Raw genomic sequence first — 18,426 nt, 5'->3', positions numbered from 1 at the left:
CTGAGTGAATTCCGTTTCTTGAATCACTGAGTTGATTCGTGGATAGCCTCACCTGTGCGGAACCCCGACTCTGCCCGGCGCGCACGGCTTCCGCGGGGTGTGAGGGGCACAGCGGTCTCTGCCCGCCCGGAGCCACCCGGAGCTTTCTGCCGCAAGCCGCTGTTCCCCGGGGCGGTTCGGTGGGAGCGGGCGCGCCCAGGCGCTCCTGGGTGTTTGCTCGGGCATCACCGGCTGCCAGACGGAAACCGACCGTATCCACCGGCAGAAGGACAAGGGTTATTTTTATGCGCACGTGGAGCACTTTTCATTGCTATATCAATGCCTACGCATAAGCGATTGAAAAAACAAGTCATGGATCTTAACACGTGAAAATGTTTTTCATGCGCTCACCAAACACTGAATGAAGGCGGCTTCAGAAATTCATGAATGGGAGCTCGGGTGGCTGGGAAAACAGACGGGCAAATCTTCAACCAGACGAGATTCCGACCTGCCGGGGACCCTGTCCCTGCAGATGCCCCTTACGGCGCGGGGTGCGGGCAGTGCTTGCAAGGAGAGGGAGCACTTTTGGGACACGTGTGGATAGCGCAGGCTGGTGCGTGGGTGTCAGAAGGGGAGGAAGGGCTACGTGTGTGTCCCGGAGGACCGCCGCGTCTCTCGCGGCAGCAGGGGTGACCCTCAGGGGCTCCGTGTAGATGCTTCGGCTTGAGCAGCTCGAAAGCAGCTTACGAAGCCACAGACAAAGGATTTCGGCCCCCAGTCTCGGTGCCCGCGCCCTTGCAGGCTGAGCAGCAGTTCCCTCGCCGCCCCGGGTCCCGGGCCGCTGTGGCGGCAGGGCGCCGTGCTTGCCCCCGCTCTCAGCGGGGTTTCATACAGCTCTCGGAGTCTCCCCGGCGCGCAGGGATGCTGCCGCAGGAGGACGGGAGCTCCATTGAGAAACCCCGCCGCTGCCGGCACACACCGGCCATAGGGCAGCGGGGGCGGCGCGCAGGCGCGCGGGCAGCCGGGGCGGGGGCGCAGCCCCGGCAGCGGCCCCGGCAGCAGCCCCCGGCGCTCGGGGGGCGGAGGAGGGAGCCGGGAGCCAGCCGGGCCCTGGGCGGTGCGCGGCGGCGGGGAAAGGTCGCTCCCGGCCGCCGCAGCGTGCCCCGCCCGACTTGCGGAGGGCGCCCGGCTGCAGAACCCGCGGCGAGTGGGCTGCGGGGCGAGGGGACGGAAAACGGGGAGGTCGGAGGACACGCTCTAGGGATTCGTCCCCGAGCTGCTCGCACATCTAAAGAAGCCGACCTCTTTCCATGCAGGTAGCTTGGGTATGACGAGGCAGCGTATCTCGGCGAGGGCGAGGCTCCGTAAGCGTTTCCGAGCGCGCTGCCGGAGCTGTGACGCACAGGGGTTTCACAGGCGGCGGCGGCGGGCGCAGCCCCTCGGGCTGAGCCGCAGCTGTCTCAGCGCCGGTGGCGGCCGCGCTGTCGGGAGGCCGCGCTCCCGGAGTCCCCGAGCGCCCCCCCCGGGGCTGCCCCGAGCCCGAACTGCATTTGCGGGTTTGCAGCGCTGGCACAAACACTCCACTTGCACAAAGAAATCGCATGAGCTGCTGGAGGCCAGCTGGGCGCTTACCCCCAGCTCTCAAGAGAGGAACTTGGGTGCGAAATACTTGTATGCAGATAATTTTTACCTTCTTACCGTGGTAAGGTTTGGTTCGAGCACGCACACCAGTGTTTACTACAAAATGGCTACTATGTAGCAGTTCTGTATGTAAACACTTAAAACAACTTAGTGTTTCTGTAAGCCTAGGTATCAATTAGGTCCTGGGATTCTATGCATAGGATTTGACTGCATCAGAAATCTGCATATTGACAATCTCTCAAATAGCAGTCAAGACTGAAGAAACTAAAACTGTAGTTGTCTCCATTGCATGGAATACATAGTGAAAAAATTACTGTAACAGTTTAATTGTAAAGAACTGTGGAACCTGAAATCCTTGTAGACATGAAATGTGACAAAGATGATCACACTGGTTTGACTGTTCTGTAACTTACACAGGCTTTGGGCATGCTGTAAAACCTGGATAAAACCTGGTTCAGAAGCCTGGCCTGGTGTGTGTTGATGGGTGTTAGGAGAAAATCGAGGTCTCTGTTCTGTCTGCAGGGCGAGTTAAAGAAGCACAAGGTACACTGGGCTACAGCCTCATGTGTTGGCTTGAGGTAGATTAGTTTCAGCCTTTTGTGGGAGGACAAAAATAGGAAAATGGATTTTGTCAATGCCATGGGATTGTGCCGCTCTTGTAATTTTATAGATATGCTGCAGTGAGATACAAGCATCTTACATCTCATGCATCTGAGGTACGATGCACTTTTTGTCAGCAGGGATGCACAATGCCAACTCAGACAGCAGTGCAGGCTTTAGTCAGTTGCACCTGGTTTCCTTGGGTACAACATGCAGAAATGCTCTAAGATGCCCTAAAAGAATCAGAAGGAGAAATGTCAGTGCATTTCTCAGGTGCAGTGTGTTTCTCTGTGGAAGGCACTGGAATAGCATTCCTCAAAATGCAATTGGGAAAACCACTTGAGAAAATTTGGTCATTTGGGAGGACTCTTTATTACTCTAAACAGTCTGAAAGAGGGAAGCAGTCCAGTAGAATCCAGGAGGATGGGAGCATAAATGATGTCTATTATAAAATGCACAAGGTATACTTTATCTTTGTGTCACTTTAATAAGTAAAATATAAATACCTTTTGCACCATGGAAAGTTGCAGTTCTTTGTATCATTTAATATACAACTACTTAGTCCTTCTAAACCATGTGAATATCTTTGCAATTCCAATATCCAGAAGATCCAAATTTAATTTCATATAGTTTTTTAAAAATGAACATGAGATTGACATTGAATTCCACAAGGCTGTGCTCCATTGAAGGGCATTAGAAAAAGGGTTGTCAATAGCCAGTTCCTGGAATCTCTTGACAGAAGTTGAAAAACCATTATTGTTTCCTTCCAGACCTGCTAAAACCTGTCTTTTTCAACAGAAACCTGCTCTTGTACTGAAGACTACTGCAATGACATGTTCACATTTCTCTTCTGTCCTTCAGAGCTGACTCCTCCCATTGTCTAAAGTTAATTTAGATATCACTTTGCTTACTTTCTTTTCAAAACTTGTACTAACATCTGTATGATTTGTTCACTACAATTTTACTGGGAAAATATAGTTACTATATGCTTATGATGTATTGAAGGAAATTCCAGTATAAAGTGAATGTCACAAAACGTTTCCTAGAAATCATAGGGGAAAAAAAGCCACACAATTCTAAAGCACTTCAGTAATTAGAAAAAAAAAAAAAAACAAACCACAGGACACAGGACTGTGTATGTAATTAATAGCTTGATTCAATTAATATAATTTATATTCAAGTAATATAAACAAAACAATAAAATCCACACAGAATATTTTTTCTTTTGTACGTTCCACTGTTTTTCAAGACTTTCTCTGTAAAAAGCACAAGAAAAACCAAGTCGTAGTGTACTAGTAGGGGACGGTATTTAGTCAAACAAAACAACTGCAGCACACCATGATGCCAGTAGGGGGTAGTGACCAGCAACCAAAATCTAAAAGCTCTCCAGAATCAGAAATTAAAATCTGCCCATTGACACTACAGTATTCTGGGAAAGCTATAAACTTTCTGACCTGGTGTACTGAGTATTGGAAATTGTACCAATATTTTAATACAGGGAATAAGAATTTTTGTTTCTGTGGAACTAGTTCAAATTCATCAGCAGTACTGCAAAGTCGACAGTTGTGATAGTAAATCCTTGTAAAGCTATCATACCTCTAAAGAAGAAGCTTTTTTTGTGTATGTCTCCTCCAACACTTCACCTTACTTATGTCACCTCTTAGTTTTGCCTTTGTTTTTGTTTGGATCTGAGTAAGAAAACCCTGCAGCTTGTCCTGTTGTACAACCAAATAAACTCCAAAGATTTGGTTCTGTCTTCTGCTTTCCATCTTTTCCAACAGTGTGGCACTGATAATATTCCTGAATAGAGAACATGTTACTTTCTTCAACACAGCCCGTTTAGATCTATGGAAACAGAACCAAATGTTATCACGTCCTTCTACTGGACAACTGCATCTGCTTATGTGAAAGAGAGGGGGGATTTCTGCATATTTAATTTGCTTGTGAAAAACAGCAGGCAGAACGCGCGCCGCCCGCCCTCCGTCCGTCCTTGCAGGCACCGCGGAGTCGCGCGGTGTGTGCGCGGCGTGTGCGCGGTGCGGTGTGTGTGCAGTGTGGTGTGTGTGCAGGGCAGTGTGCGGTGTGCAGTGCAGTGTGCGGTGTGTGTGCAGTGCGGTGTGTGTGCAGTGCGGTGTGTGTGCAGTGCAGTGTGTGGCAGTGCAGTGCGGTGCGGTGTACAGTGCGGTGTGTGGCAGTGCGGTGTGTGTGCAGTGCGGTGCGGTGTACAGTGCGGTGTGTGGCAGTGCAGTGTGCGGTGTACAGTGCGGTGTGTGTGCAGTGCGGTGTGTGTGCAGTGCGGTGTGTGGCAGTGCAGTGTGCGGTGTACAGTGCGGTGTGTGTGCAGTGCGGTGTGTGTGCAGTGCGGTGTGTGGCAGTGCAGTGTGCGGTGTGCGGTGCGGTGTGTGTGCAGTGCGGTGCTGTGCAGGGTGCGGTGCGGCCCCCGCAGGGCGGCGGAAGCGACGGCGGAAGGGGCGGTGGGAGGGGTGGCGGAAGGGGCGGGCGCGCTGATCCGCGGCGGAAAAGGCGCTGCTGCACTTCCCTGCCGTACCCCGGGAGAAGCCTGCAGTGCTCGGCAGCCCCGCCATGGAGGAGAGCAGCGGCATCCGCCTCTCGGCCGAGTGCCTGGACGAGCCGCCCAACAGCCGCGTCTTCGTGGTACTGGGCAAGGACACCGGCGAGGCGCTGATCCGGGAGCGCTTCTCGCCCTTCGGGGACATCCAGAACATCTGGCTCCTGCGGGACAGGCGAACCAATGAGTCCCGCGGCATCGCCTTCATCAAGTTCGCCCGCAGCTCGCAGGCCTGCCGGGCCATGGAGGAGATGCACGGCCGCAGCCTGCTCCCCGACAGCAAGCCCATCAAGGTGCGGCCCGGGAGCTCGGAGGGCGGGCCGGGCCGGGCCGGGCCGAGCGGGGGCAGCGGGAGCCGCGGGCGGGGCGCAGGCGCGGGGAGCGGCCGCCTCGCCGGCCTTGCCTGGCCGCGCTGCCGGGGCGGGCCCGGCCCCTCCCGGCCACATCCACCGCGGTGAGGCCTGGCCGCTCCCGGGATCCCGCGGGTGGCCTGAGCTGGAGCAGGCCTGCGCAAAATGCCGCACCCGGAAGTGAAGGGGCGTTTGTGACAAAGGTTCTTTTGTATATTTTAAGTGTTGTAAGCAAAACAGTTGCGAATAAATAGAGCTGGTTTTGCTAGTATGTCTTATATTGGTTTTGTAGCTTGTGAACCCTTTTCACTTTTTCAATCTATGGAGCTGTTCTGCCAGCTTTCCGCTTCCTGATTTGCTTTCCTATTCACCAAGTGCTGAGAAAGTATGAATGTTTTTGAAGAGTGAAGCACGATGCCATGTGTTTCACTTGACAGTACAATTGAGTCAGTGAAATTTTTTCTGAGAGCTTGCCATCAGAAGCCAAAAGATCTGAGTTGTATTCCTCACGCCCTTGTATGGCTACTAGAAAAATAAATTAAGAGCTCTGTGAAATCAATTGCTACTTTTGCATAGCAGGCTTTTTTTGAACGTCTTTCTTGGTTGTTTTGGTTTTGTTTCTTTGTTTTTTGTTTGTGATTTACTTGGGCTTTTTTTCTTGGTTGTCTTCTGGCGTGCACTTCGGAGATGAAATTTATTTCAATAACTAAAAATGATGTTAAGAGGAACAGATATGAGAAGCTAGGATCCTTCACAGAGCAGTAGAGCTGTAAACTTTGGCCCAGCTGAGCAGTGAACTGCAGTAGCCCAGTTTGATTAAGCTGCCAGGCTTTCTTGCTTGCTTGCATATGTGTTTCTGCTATTGCTGTACTAGGCCTGTTACAACAATGCATTCTTTGCTACCTGACATGTCACTGGTGATGTTGACAGTGCTGTTGAATCAGCAGTGGTATTTCTCACCATTCCTCATTATCCTCAGTAAGGAGCTTCTCTGGCCCCTGTCCTGTTTGGGTTTTATTTTATTTATAGGTCTTTTATCACAGGTGGTCACAGGTATTCTTTTCTCTCCATGCTAAGGCAGATTATGTGAACAATAAATACAAAGACAGTTAAACTATTTCACTTGCTTGTTGATATGTGCCTTAGACCCTTTTGGCAGTAATTGGTATCTATGTAATTATTTCATTAGGTATTCATTGCACAATCAAGAGCTTCTGGAAGCCACCGAGATCTTGAAGATGAGGAGCTTACAAGAATCTTTGTTATGATACCAAAAACCTACACGGAGGAGGATTTGCGGGAGAAGTTTAAGGTACTGATTCGCTGTTTGTTGTTATTTTAAAATGCCTTTTTCTAAGTTTATTAGAAGGGCATAGCACATGGAACTTTTCATGGTTTTCAAATATTGGAAATTAATATGTTTTTTAATTGTTCTAGATGTATGGAGACATTGAATACTGCAGTATTATTAAAAACAAGACTACTGGAGAAAGTAAAGGTTTGGGCTATGTCAGGTACCTGAAACCATCGCAAGCTGCCCGAGCAATTGAAGAGTGTGATCGAAGTAAGAATCCATGTGAATTCTTTAAAGGTTTTTTTGCAATAAGTGTGTATCATCGTAATATACCTTTAATTTTTTGTTTTGTTTGCAGGTAAATTATTCATGATGCAGAAACATGTTGAGACAAAGTTCTCTTGCAAATAAATAATAGCATTGTTAACATTCATTGAGAACAAATGACCTGATTATGTTTTTTCAGGACCAAACTGCAAGTAGGATCAGTGAGAAGAGTTTGGAAATGGACACAGAGTTTTCTTTTATGCATTATTATTGGTCTGTAGTGTAGGCTTCATACACAGGAAAATATTTAATTTGTCCTTGCAAATAGGCAGTTCTAATCAAATGTATTTGATAGAAAATTAATTATTATATAAAATATATTTCATGATACATAGGGGCTCTGTTGTGATCACATTTATTTAAGAACAAATTCATGCTAACTGAAATTAGGGGAAGAGTGCTTGTTTTTGTTTAGTGTCATGATTTATCTGTTACAGAGTGAAAGACTTTGTACGCTTTATTTATTACCAGCCACTTGGTGAGGCACTGGAACAGGTTGCCCACAGAAGTTGTGGATGTTCCATCCCTGGAAGTGTTCCAGGCCAACTGGATAGTGCTCTGAGCAACCCAGTGTAGTGGAAGGTGGCCCTGCCCAAGGCAGGGGATGGAACTCGGTGATCTCTTTAAGTTTCCTTCCAACCCAAACCATTCTGTGATTCTATAATTTGTCACTTATGCTCTAGTACCAAAAGTAAATGAACTTGAGTGAGGCTGGTGGAAGGATGTCAGGGGCTGGAAGCACAAGGCTTTGGAGGCGAGGCAGAGGGAATTGGGTTTGCTCATCCAGAAGAAGAAAGGCTTTTGGGAAAACCTAACAGCTGTCTTCCAGTCCTACCTCCTGTTCAGTGTGCTTAATCACAAATATGAAACAGCTTGGGGTGTGGGTGTGGTTGGTTGTTATTCTGATTTTTTTTATGGCTTTCTTTGGTTTTTTTTTTTTCCTCAGTAGTGTGTGTAGTGGTTCTACAGGAATTATATTTGTGCATAGGAATATGAGCCGAAGATTACTTAGCAGTCAAATTGTATTTCATTTTTGCTGTGAGGTTAAAATGAAATTAATTGGATAGCTTGAACATAATACCTCTTTCTTTCATAAAAGCAAAACCTAGATCAGTGTGAAACATCCATAAACTACTGTTTTAGCACAGAAGTTCAGGTGATGGCTTCTGGAGCATCTCATAATCCTGCTAAGTATCACAGAATGGTTGAAGTTGGAAAGGACCTCTGGAGGTCATCTTGCTCAACCACTTGGCTCAAGCAGGGTCACTTGGGTACTGGTGGCCCAAGACCATGTCCAGGTGACTTTTGAATATCCCCATGTGTGGAGACTCCATTGTCTTTCTGGGCAACCTGTGCCAGTGCTCAGTCACTCTCATGGCAATTGGCCTCTGTCGTGCTTAACTTGTTAGTAGGAGTAATTCCATTTGAAAGCTGTTAACTTTCACAAAATAATTTGGGCAGACTTCAAGAGTTATAATTTAGTTATTCCTCTAAAGCCAGTACTTACTGAGTTTTATGAATAATATGTTTCTAAATGTGGAACTTGAAGAATGTGGGCCTGGTCAGATAACTGAGATGTGCTGAGGTGTTGTTGTGTGTGTGGTTGTTTCTTTCAGGCTACAGGGCCATTTTGGCTGAACCTAAAAATAAGTCATCTGAGACTTTTGAACACGATTATTACAGTAATACCATGAGGCCAGAACTAAGAGGAAATACGCTTCCATTTTGTAAGTCACAGCTTTTTACACTAAAAATGATTTGTAGTCTCCAGTATGGTCACTAAGGAATAATGTGGTTTGGAGGAAGGGAAGCTGACGGAGGTCAGCTTAGGTCAACACTTAAATAGTAGATTGGATATTGAAGTTAGAAACTAGCCAGGCATTTAATCTCTCTACTTTTATGGCTTGCTTTGCTCTGCTTGGCCACTTATTTTGTGACCTGCACTGGTGAAATCAATGACCTTTAGCATATAATTGACTTGGATTACTTTTAAAAATCAAATGTAACATATGCATGAAATGAAGGCATGCAAGTATGATGACTCAGATTATTTTGTTGATTCTTGAGGTATGCAGCCAGAATTTTGTAGCTTTGAAAAAGCTGAGACCCGGATTCAAGAACCAGTTTCCAAGCGCCTGTCGGTGGTATCTCGGCTCCCCTTTATTCAAGAGCAGCTGTTCGCCCTCTTCGATTTAGTTCCAGGTCTGGAGTATTGTGATGTTCAGAGAGACCCTCATACCAACAGTGGTAAGTAAAAGTACAAAAGGTTTTTTTCTTTCTCTGAAGGCAATCCCTTGTAAGTGTACTTAATTAATTTGCACTGTAAAATACAGTACACTTGTTGGAAACAAGCAGTGGTTGCTGCTATTGCTGCATACACCCAAAAATTCAGTTTTGTTTGAACTCATGTTTACACATAGCTCTTAAGAGCTTATACCTTCACTTTCAGATAACAAAAACTCAAGAAGGATGGAATCAAACTCATGACATGTGGGTTTTATTCAAACTAGTAGTTTGAGGCAGAATAAATGAAGAAGTTTCAGAAATTATTAGACATTAAAGTAAAATGTCCTCTAAACATATCTTTGGAATTTTTCATTCTGAAATATATGTGTGTGTAGAAGTTGACATGGGTAAATGGGGATTAAATAATTTCAAAACGGATCCTATTTTCTACTGAAAGATTGTTTGGTTTCAGTCTTGTTTTTCTGCTACTGAGACAAATATGGAAGTGGTCTCTTCTCCAAGAAATTTGAAATGTTAATGATTCAGAAAGTTACATTTTAACTTTACAGTTCTTGAAATTCACTGTTGATGGGATAATTGCATTTTTGAATAAAATTATATATCCTTTCGTTACTAGTTCTGGAGTAGTGAGGAAGATGTGTTTTCACTTTTATGGTTTTACTTCCAGCTTTTCAAGCTAACATAAATACAGCTCATCTGTCACTAGTAAATTTCACTGAAGCTTCCTTCACAAATAAAAGTGATGAAGTAATAACAATGTGTACTAAAAAGACTTAAGAATTGTATGTCATCCATGGCTGATGTGCAGCTTGAATATATTGCTTATGTGAGTGTAGTTTGTTCTGAGGATTTACCTGTTTCCTGCTGACACTGTGCACTGTGCTTGCAGGGTATGCTGTGATTCAGTACAGCACTGCTGCCTCAGCAATATATGCCAAGTACAAACTACATGGGTTTGAGTATCCTCCTGGAAATCGACTAACTGTCATTTTCCTAGAAGATGGGAATGATAGCTCAGAGTAAGTACAATTTACGAAGTTTTAAGTTACGTTCTGGAGAGCAAAATATAAAATAAACACATTTTTAACATAAGATGTAATGTCAGTATCACTGTGAGCTTGTGCCATACTTGCCAATAGTATTTTCTGGAACTGTTTGCTTTGGGGTTTTCTTCTTGAATGGTTTAGAATAAGCCTTTTGAAACTTGGTAATCTTGGTAGGTAAAGAAAGTATTAAAATACATATTCTTAAGATACTATGGAAAAATGTAGGATTTGGCAAGAATCTGTCAATGTATCTGTAACATGTAACAAGGCTGGAATGTATTTTTGATGAGGTTTATGAATTAGAACCAGATTTATGTACGTCATCTCTTGGTTGTGTTTGCAGTAGTGTAAGTAGTAGTTTTGTGAAGCACATATGTAGAGTTAAACTTCTGGGTGTGGAGGCTCTGATATTGGCACAGTATCATATGTCTCTGATATTGGCACAGGTGTTCGACCATCTCTGACTTCTTCCTGTGTTTTAAATGCCCAGTACAAATTGGAGCAGCTAAAGTACTCTCCTGCAGGGAGTGTTTTGCCTTAGTTTCATCCTTTAGGAGTCTAGTTCATGTCACATCTGGGAGATGAAGACAGTAAGGAGGGACAGTGGAGAGAGTCACTTCAGAAGTGCATGGCTGATCTGAACTAAAACCAATGTTCTTTGCAACCTTCATTCTTCAATAATTCCTACGTGGTCTTACAGCACAGGCTGCGTATCTATGCAAAAAGAGCAATTGCTTTTTTCTTACTCTGCAACAGAACAAAGAACAATCACTGGAAAATGAGAGCTGAATGTAAGCTTTCTATGGTAATATTTTGATCTCTGAACTGAATCTCTGTGTTCTTTACCAAAACAGGTGAATTTTTTTTGTCTGTTTTGCTTTTTAGGCATTCCTCACAAAATGTAGTAGGCTCTTGTAGAGATAATTTAATCTTTTTTTCCCCCTAGAGTGTTAAAAACACCAAGGAGTAGTTTTGTGTTAGTGGTAATGAATGAATGTTTTCAGTGAGTTGCAGCTAGCATGCAAGGCTTTCAGAAAGCCTGTCTTGATTTTCATTATCTATGTGACATTACAGATTTCTAGAGATACTCTGATGTATATTAGAACTTATTTTTTCTTGCTACATTTAAGATTACTGTAACTTAGCTCTTTCTTTAAAATAGTTTAATACCACTTCTGCTTGCAGCCTTATCAGGAAAATGGCAACACAGCTGGTGACAGCGCAGGTGTCGTCAGCGCTGCGCAGTAACAGCGCAATGGTTCAGCAGTACAGGACGCCTCCTGTAAGTTCCAGTCATGGATGCTGTTGGTATTCTTCTGAATTGCTGTAAGAAACTTCACATATGCCAATAAAGAGCACTGCTTGCTTGCTTCTGCAAACTGTTTTATGTGCTGCGTTTTTAAGACGTACCTCTGGTTGGTTGGTGCATTTTTATTCCCTGAAATGGTGTCTGAACTTACTTGAATTTATTGTCCAATTTAATGAGATAAATAAAGTAATGAAGATTAGAACTCACAGGGCTGATTTATGTCATGTAATGGAACAAAAATGGTAAGAAAGGTAAAATTACTTCCTCTGCCCCCTCACCACCAAGTATAAGTGCAACTTATACTTGCATTTTTTTCCCTTGTTTCAGCAAGCATTTGGAGGAACTTCTGGCCCACAGTTGCTGCAGCCCCAAACAGATGCCATACTTCCACCACCCAAAAAAAAGGTTCCACCTGACACTTCTGTGAAGGAAAGGCTTTTCATACTTTTTCATCCCCATCCTTTACCTGTAAATGTACTGGAGGATGTGTTCTGGTAAGACTCTGTTTACAAATAAGTGTTCCCTAACAAAAAGGAAACAAACAGAAATATTGAAAGTAAATATTGAAAATAAAAAAGAGGGCCGTAAAACCCTTTCCAGAAAAGGCAGTGCACAGTGACTGAAGTTATAAGTGAACAGTAGGTAACAGTTACTTCTTGAAGGAAGTGTGTAATGGGGTTCACGTTGAAGCATATCTGCTGCATCATCACTATAGCAGCTTTATTATCAATTTACTTAATCTGAAGTAAAATGTCTAGTCTTCTAATGCAGATTTTTAACAAAAAAAAATTTTGACTTCCAGTCACTATTTCCTAATTAATTTTGCATTTTCTTTTACTTATTTTTGTAAGGCATTTAACTATTTTGATAAATTTCCACAGTAACCTAGGGAGAAAAGTGTAGGGTGTTGGTTTTTTTTCTGGTACATGATAATGGTTTGCATCCTACTAACACTATTTCAACTGTTCTTTCTATCTCCCTGTGTGGAGCAAAGACTTGAGATAATTTTTGCCATCTTTAAGAAGTCTGTAATTAGCAGTTCTCTAGTATTTTATATTATTAATTTGTAGTATACTTTTGAAAAAAGAGACATTTCCCTTTTCTAATAGCTTGCACTTGCAACAAATCTTCAGAAAGCCAAAATGTTTTAAAAGATTCAGAGAATCTTTTAAATCTTTTAAATCGGAGAGGAAAACACTTTACGTAAAAGTCAAAGTTGTACCTATATGATACAGTGGATTTTCTTAATCAGATGCTGGAGGAGGAAAAGGCTATGGATGGACCTAAGTCTTGACACTTCAGTATAACTTCAGTAAGAAGCAAGCAGACTATTTAAAAAAAAATTTAAGGATCTGTCTAAGAATCTCCTGAGTGCTCTATTTTTCCTAAAAAATAGAAAAAAAAATCTCTATTTTTCCCTGAAGTTGCAGTGCTTGCTTTCTTAGTCATTTCAGTGAGACCTTTTCAAAGGTAAATCACACTAAGCAAGTTCATTTAAGTGACATGCAGATTCAGCTTCTACATTTTCTGCTGGCTTGGGTGTGTATGTCTTACTTTTGGTTGGTTTGGGGTTTTTTCTTGTTTTGTTTTTGTGGGGTATTTTGAGCGCCATTTAGTGTTTGGGGACTGCAGTATTGATCAGCTTTATGTATTCTTTTAAATAAGAAATCACTGATATTTGTGGTTCTGTTGTAATATTTCATAGAAAACATCTGTGAACTTTTGGTGTTCATTTGTACTTCTGCCCCTAATTCAAGAGAAGGGAATATGCAAATTGGGAGCATAGATAGAAAAATACTGGTTTTGCAGTTAACAAATCACATGTGCTTCAGACTGGAAATGTTGCAGGAAAATCTGTAAATTACCTTTTCTCTTTTTCCCCCTGCCCCCAGTCGTTTTGGACAATTGATAAGTGTTTATCTTGTGGCTGGAAAAAATGTGGGCTATGCAAAATTTGCAGACAGAGCAAGTGCCAGCGAGGCCATAACTGCATTACATGGCAAGATTGTGAATGGTGTGAGGCTGAAAGTGAGGTTGGCAGACTCGCCCTCGGAGGAGCCCAACAAGCGCCAGAGAACTTACTGAGCAGGTGAGTACCCCCCACCCAGCCTGAGCTCTTACCCACCCTGGAGTCCAGCTACCTGAAATAGTGACAGGCAAAGATTTTGACGTTAGATAATACAAACGTATAATGATAAACTCTAAATCTACTCTTAGCTAGCAAACTGAAATAGAATTTTTGATATATCTGTGTGTGTATACACATACATGTATGTTATATGGGTGTGTGTATGCTTGTATATATACAATACATATTTTTGATATATCTGTGTGTGTATACACATACATATATGGGTGTGTGTATGCTTGTATATATACACACGTGCACTTTATTTTATAAAAATCAATTTTTATAATTTGTGGGGAAAAAAAATGAACCAGTTGATAAAAATCAATCTGGATGTTCATAGAAATATCACTTTTGTACTTGGGAGAATCAGTTGACATTGAAAAGAGTATGCAAAAATAAACAATGAAACAGACATAAGCTTGTGTGTGTCTTTTTTTCATTACTATCATATGCCCTCAGTGGCATTGGTTAAAGATGAAAAGTTGAGCCCTTGAAGGGCAGAGGAGTGACAGGGTAAATAAAAAAAGGATGGGGGGGACAGGTAAGATTGTCAGGTGAAATCAAAAGTTTGGGATATTTGGGTCATCTGTGGTCTCAGAAATCGGGTGTAGCTGAAATATGTGATAGCAGAGAAAATAAAGCAGAGCCTGTGGTGAAGGAATTGAGATAGGTGTTTGAGATAATTAGTTTGAGAACTTCATTATTCTATGCTTATGGTCTGTGAAACATCACTCCTAGAGATGTTTTGTATCTTGCTGCTTTCAGAGACCAAATTTAAATTGTTCTTTTAAAACATTGCTTCAAATTATATTGACTTTCATCACATTTTTGAATTATTTTTATTTTTTTTTTCAGCATTAGGACTATTGCCAAAGGACAATATAGTTGGGGGAGAAAAGCCTAAGCCCTTTTTTCTACAAAATAACTCTCAAATATTACTATAGCTTCCAGATATTTCCAGTACCATACTGCCTTCCTAGGGGATATGAAGTTTTGATTGAACTAATTCAGAAAATATCACATGACTGTCTTTGCATCAGTATTTTCCCTCTAAGCTTCACTCCTTGTACCTTTCTTTGTATAGATGTTCTTTGTGACCCCAGAGTTGCAAAGACCAAAAAAAGCTTTTGCCCAAAGTGTTCTTTTTCTCCTTTTCTTCTAAGAACTTCCATGTTGCTCTTTTGGTAAGCAGCAGATACTGAACATGGCCTTAGTTTTTATACACAAGTCTTGTTTTAATAAGTTGGATTTCTGGGCATTCTTTTTCTGCATGGAATTATAGCTAAAACTAAACTGAAACTTTCTTTAATCATCAGCTTTGGTGAATGAAATTTTAAGTAACTTGTACCCACGGTCTTATCTTTGTACAACATTTTGTTTGTTTTTAATGTGACTTTTGCTTTCAGCAATAAAAGCCCAATCTCTGTGTTTTTACAGAATAACTATGATGTGAAGGGTAATATAATACCGGGTCTGCCTTGGTAATTTTTACTGGAGAAGTGTAAATGCAACACGCATCCAAAATTAGAAAAAGTTTTTATCCCCATTTTTTTTGTACACCAGGTTCTTGATTCCAAGTTTCGTAGCAGGTTGTCTTGGCATCTGTCTTTTTTCAGGATAGACAGACAGAATTCCTTGTTCGTTTGTTCTTTAGTTGGTTTCTCAAATTCAAATGAAATGGTACCTAAAAGGAAAGATTGCCTTTCAAAAGGGCTTGCCTATATAAGTGATTTTCCCACTGCCTGACTTTGCACTGGACTGACTGATAAGCTTTGCAGTTATTTGGAAGCTTATATTTTGCTTTTAATTAAAGTGTTAAATTGTGCATGTGAAAAGAGATGCAATTCTCCCTACCTCTGAAATAGTTATGGGGTTTTTTTAAGATGTGAGAATACTAACTTTTTTCATTTTAAATTTTAGCTGTAGGAAATAACCTTCCTAGCTAAAACTTCTGTGAGTTTTCACTTAAGGAAATCATTGCCTCTTAACAAAAAAAATCCTTTCTAAAGTCCTGTTGTACTGCTTGTCTTTAGTCTCTAACAAGGTGACTGGGTTTCTGAAATAGTGTTTTCTATACAAGGTTTTCTGATGAGAATTCGTTATAAGACCTGTGAATTCTAGAATCTTTATAAAAATGTCATTCAGTGTAATAATTAAATAAAATATTTATTTCTTTAACACATTTGAAGTTTTGCCCCAACACCTTCTTATGCAAACAGCCTTTTTAAAAATACAATTTACAAAATTGCTTCTTAAAAAAGGTTTTATGGTAACAGTGTGCTACTCATAATGCTTTTACAATGCAAACTTCTGACGATAAGAACTTTGTTACCTTGCAGCAAACTTTGTTTATCAGGCAAATTTGAATACGCATCTATTAATATTCTGAACTAATCCACCTAATGAATTTTACAGGCTCTGGTTCTCCTACAAGTCAATGAAAATTCAATTGTTTATGTGAATAGTTAAAAGTAGCAGAGAAAAGATGGAAATACAGACCAGTAGGGTTCTCTTCACCACTTTAAGTTCTAATGTAAGTTTTTTGAGGTGTGAGGTTATCCCCTTTTATGCTAAGTATTAAGGGGTGAAATAATCACTTCAAACTATCTTGCTTTAAATCAGTGTAGGCTTGAGAAGATAACTCCAGTGTCTACTTCTAGCAGACCTGTCTTAAAAATCTTGCTGACCAGGGCTTTGTGTTACTTGGAGTATTTTGTGAAAAGCTCACTGCAGTGTCTGATGCCAGTTACACACACTGTGTCATTCAAAAATAGAAAAGGAAGGGAAGAATTTGGTATCTGTCAGAAGAATGCATTGTGGCATTCCAGTTAATTTCTTCATTGCTACCTTCTAGTTCTATTTAAATACCACCCCCACCATTGGAAAAACCTCCCCAAACTACTAAACAAGAGATCTACAGCAAACAAAACAAAAACCCCAAACCCACCCAAAATGCCTTTCTAAAGCTTTCAAAATAGTCCTTGGAAAGCAGAGTTTCTAACTAGTGTTGTGTTAGAAATGCCGGACACAGCTACGTGGAGCAAAGTTCTGTGGCTTTAGATATGCTTTGCTGATTGACTTCAACCCACAGCAAATGGATTCATTGCATTTTTCCCCTGCTGAAAAAACTTGGGTCTTTTAAATAATTATTTAGTTACTAAGTTGAAAAAAAAAAAATTATTCTGTCATAAAAAACTTGGTTATTTTTTTCTTTGGTTATTCTTGTCCGGAAGAAGTGCTGCATCACTGATTTCATTTTTTTGACTGAAACCTTTATTAAAATCCTGATATTAATATGTGTGATGTTAATACTGCTCTGCAAAAATATTTTTAAAAAGTAATTGTATCATAGTTGTGATATACATAGAAAAAAAATAGCTCTATTTTGTATCAACAGTATACTGCTGAAAAAATGCTGGCTTTTACACACTGCTCAGAGTAAGAGGCACTTCTTTAAAAGTTAGAGAAGCATGCTTAGAACTTTAGTATTATTCTTCTAAAGATATTGAAAGTGTTATTTATATGCTGTTGTAATTAATATATTTTATAATAAGTACTTTGAAATAAAAATAGGTATATTGCTTTTTGATACTATTTTTGTACTTGTGTTTTTTCTACAGAAACTAAGTAATGACATGACCCTCAGCTAGCTGACTGACTGACTGAAAACGTGACTAGACATGGTTCCTGTGGACAGTGACAGCTTTTTTCAGTGACAACTTTTTTGTTAATTGTTACTTAGTTGATCTCTCTATGATCCTTTTTCTTTCTGAATATGCAGACATGCAGTTTTGAAAATGATGTAGGCATTAAAAACTGTAAACTGGTGGTTGTTCTTGTAATAGTATATAACCTTGTATTACAGAAATAACTCTTGTTTTTACCTGAATCCTTCCTATAAGATGGAAATTACAATGATGGAGGAAATAAAGGAGCCAGCATTTTCTTACTTGAGTGGTTGATTGATAATGATTCAGATTCTGTTAAAATAGAAGACAGCTCTCATGATCCAAATTGCATTGAAAAGTGAAGTACAGCAGTTAATTCAAAGAAAATGAAGCAGTTTTAACAACGCTAGCAGACATGACAGTATTAATCTAGATTTAAGAAAATAAATCCAAGTACATTCTTAAATATTTTGTTGCTTTGGGCCACAATTATTAGTTCTGCTGTTTAGTAAAAGGAACTCTGTCAGACTACCAAAGCTTCTTATATTTATGCTTTCTTATCCTGAGGTCTTTTGGCTATAACTGCAGGGAAACTGTGGAGTCTAGGGCTGTGGGTTTGTTTTTGTTAGTTTTGAGGGATTGGGGTGTTTTGTTTGTTGTTTTCTTTTTTTTTTCCAGAAGCTTTCAATGCATATGTTCAAGTAGGAGTTGGACAAGCCAAGTTTTCAGCAGGATGAAGACAATTTTAGCACTGATGGAGAGTAAATGAAGATAGTTCAAATAAGTATGTGCATAGATAATTTTCAAATGCCATTACTTGTCCGTGTATTCCTGTATGCTACTTGTTGAATTGGAAATATCCTGGTTATTAAAATATGATATACAGATAAAATTGAGGAATTCTACTTGTATGCACTCTAGAGAAGCATGCCCTTGGGTGCTTCCTGCTTCCCAGCATCTCCCATATGCCCCCTTCATCAATTGGTTCAGAAGTTTAAATTCAAAGTAATAAACCATGTATTTAAAAAAACCCAATTTTTTCTTTTTTTAAAGAATATTAGAATTCAAATGCTCAAATGGGAGCAAGTTGCAGAGTAAAGGTTGCCTGAGAAACCTTTTCCTTCCCTGCATTCCAGTAGTACCTGTTAAAAAGCAGCCCTTGATGACTCACCAGCGGCTCTTTTCCTCAAGTGCAGTTGTTTCATTCAGCACAAAGAACAGAATTGAGTAAGAGCTGCATGGGTTAACCAGGCTGTAAAAGTCCT

At 41.2% G+C, this 18,426-nt stretch overlaps 1 protein-coding gene across 3 annotated transcripts; it reads left to right on the top strand.

The window, feature by feature from the left end:
* Positions 1-4,702: 4,702 nt before the first annotated feature.
* Positions 4,703-18,053, top strand: RBM45 (RNA binding motif protein 45). Of its 3 annotated transcripts, none has more exons than XM_053982329.1 (10): positions 4,703-5,082; positions 6,329-6,451; positions 6,577-6,703; positions 8,377-8,487; positions 8,828-9,007; positions 9,897-10,026; positions 11,239-11,335; positions 11,690-11,856; positions 13,255-13,451; positions 17,840-18,053. In XM_053982329.1, the coding sequence occupies exons 1-9, from the start codon at positions 4,804-4,806 to the stop codon at positions 13,445-13,447; spliced, it is 1,407 nt and encodes a 468-aa protein (XP_053838304.1). In that variant the 5' UTR covers positions 4,703-4,803; the 3' UTR covers positions 13,448-13,451; positions 17,840-18,053. The 3 variants fall into 3 exon arrangements, with proteins under 3 accessions (XP_053838304.1, XP_053838303.1, XP_053838305.1); XM_053982328.1 differs by having other exon boundaries at positions 17,114-18,053; XM_053982330.1 differs by lacking the exon at positions 17,840-18,053 and having other exon boundaries at positions 13,323-13,410.
* Positions 18,054-18,426: the final 373 nt, after the last annotated feature.

Source organism: Vidua macroura, chromosome 7 (genome assembly GCF_024509145.1).
Source record: "Vidua macroura isolate BioBank_ID:100142 chromosome 7, ASM2450914v1, whole genome shotgun sequence".
In the NCBI taxonomy this organism is placed as follows: Eukaryota; Metazoa; Chordata; class Aves; order Passeriformes; family Viduidae; genus Vidua; species Vidua macroura.
The sequence above is the reverse complement of the archived record's forward strand: the minus strand, read 5'-3'. Positions and strand labels throughout refer to the sequence as shown.

Bases quoted from the DNA above. Each gene is read 5' to 3' on its own strand.
- RBM45 (XM_053982329.1), top strand. From the start codon at position 4,804: ATGGAGGAGAGCAGCGGCATCCGCCTCTCGGCCGAGTGCCTGGACGAG. The intron at 9,008-9,896 runs GTAAGTAAAAGT...CTGTGCTTGCAG, and splicing joins AGACCCTCATACCAACAGTG to GGTATGCTGTGATTCAGTAC. The intron at 11,336-11,689 runs GTAAGTTCCAGT...CCCTTGTTTCAG, and splicing joins AGCAGTACAGGACGCCTCCT to CAAGCATTTGGAGGAACTTC.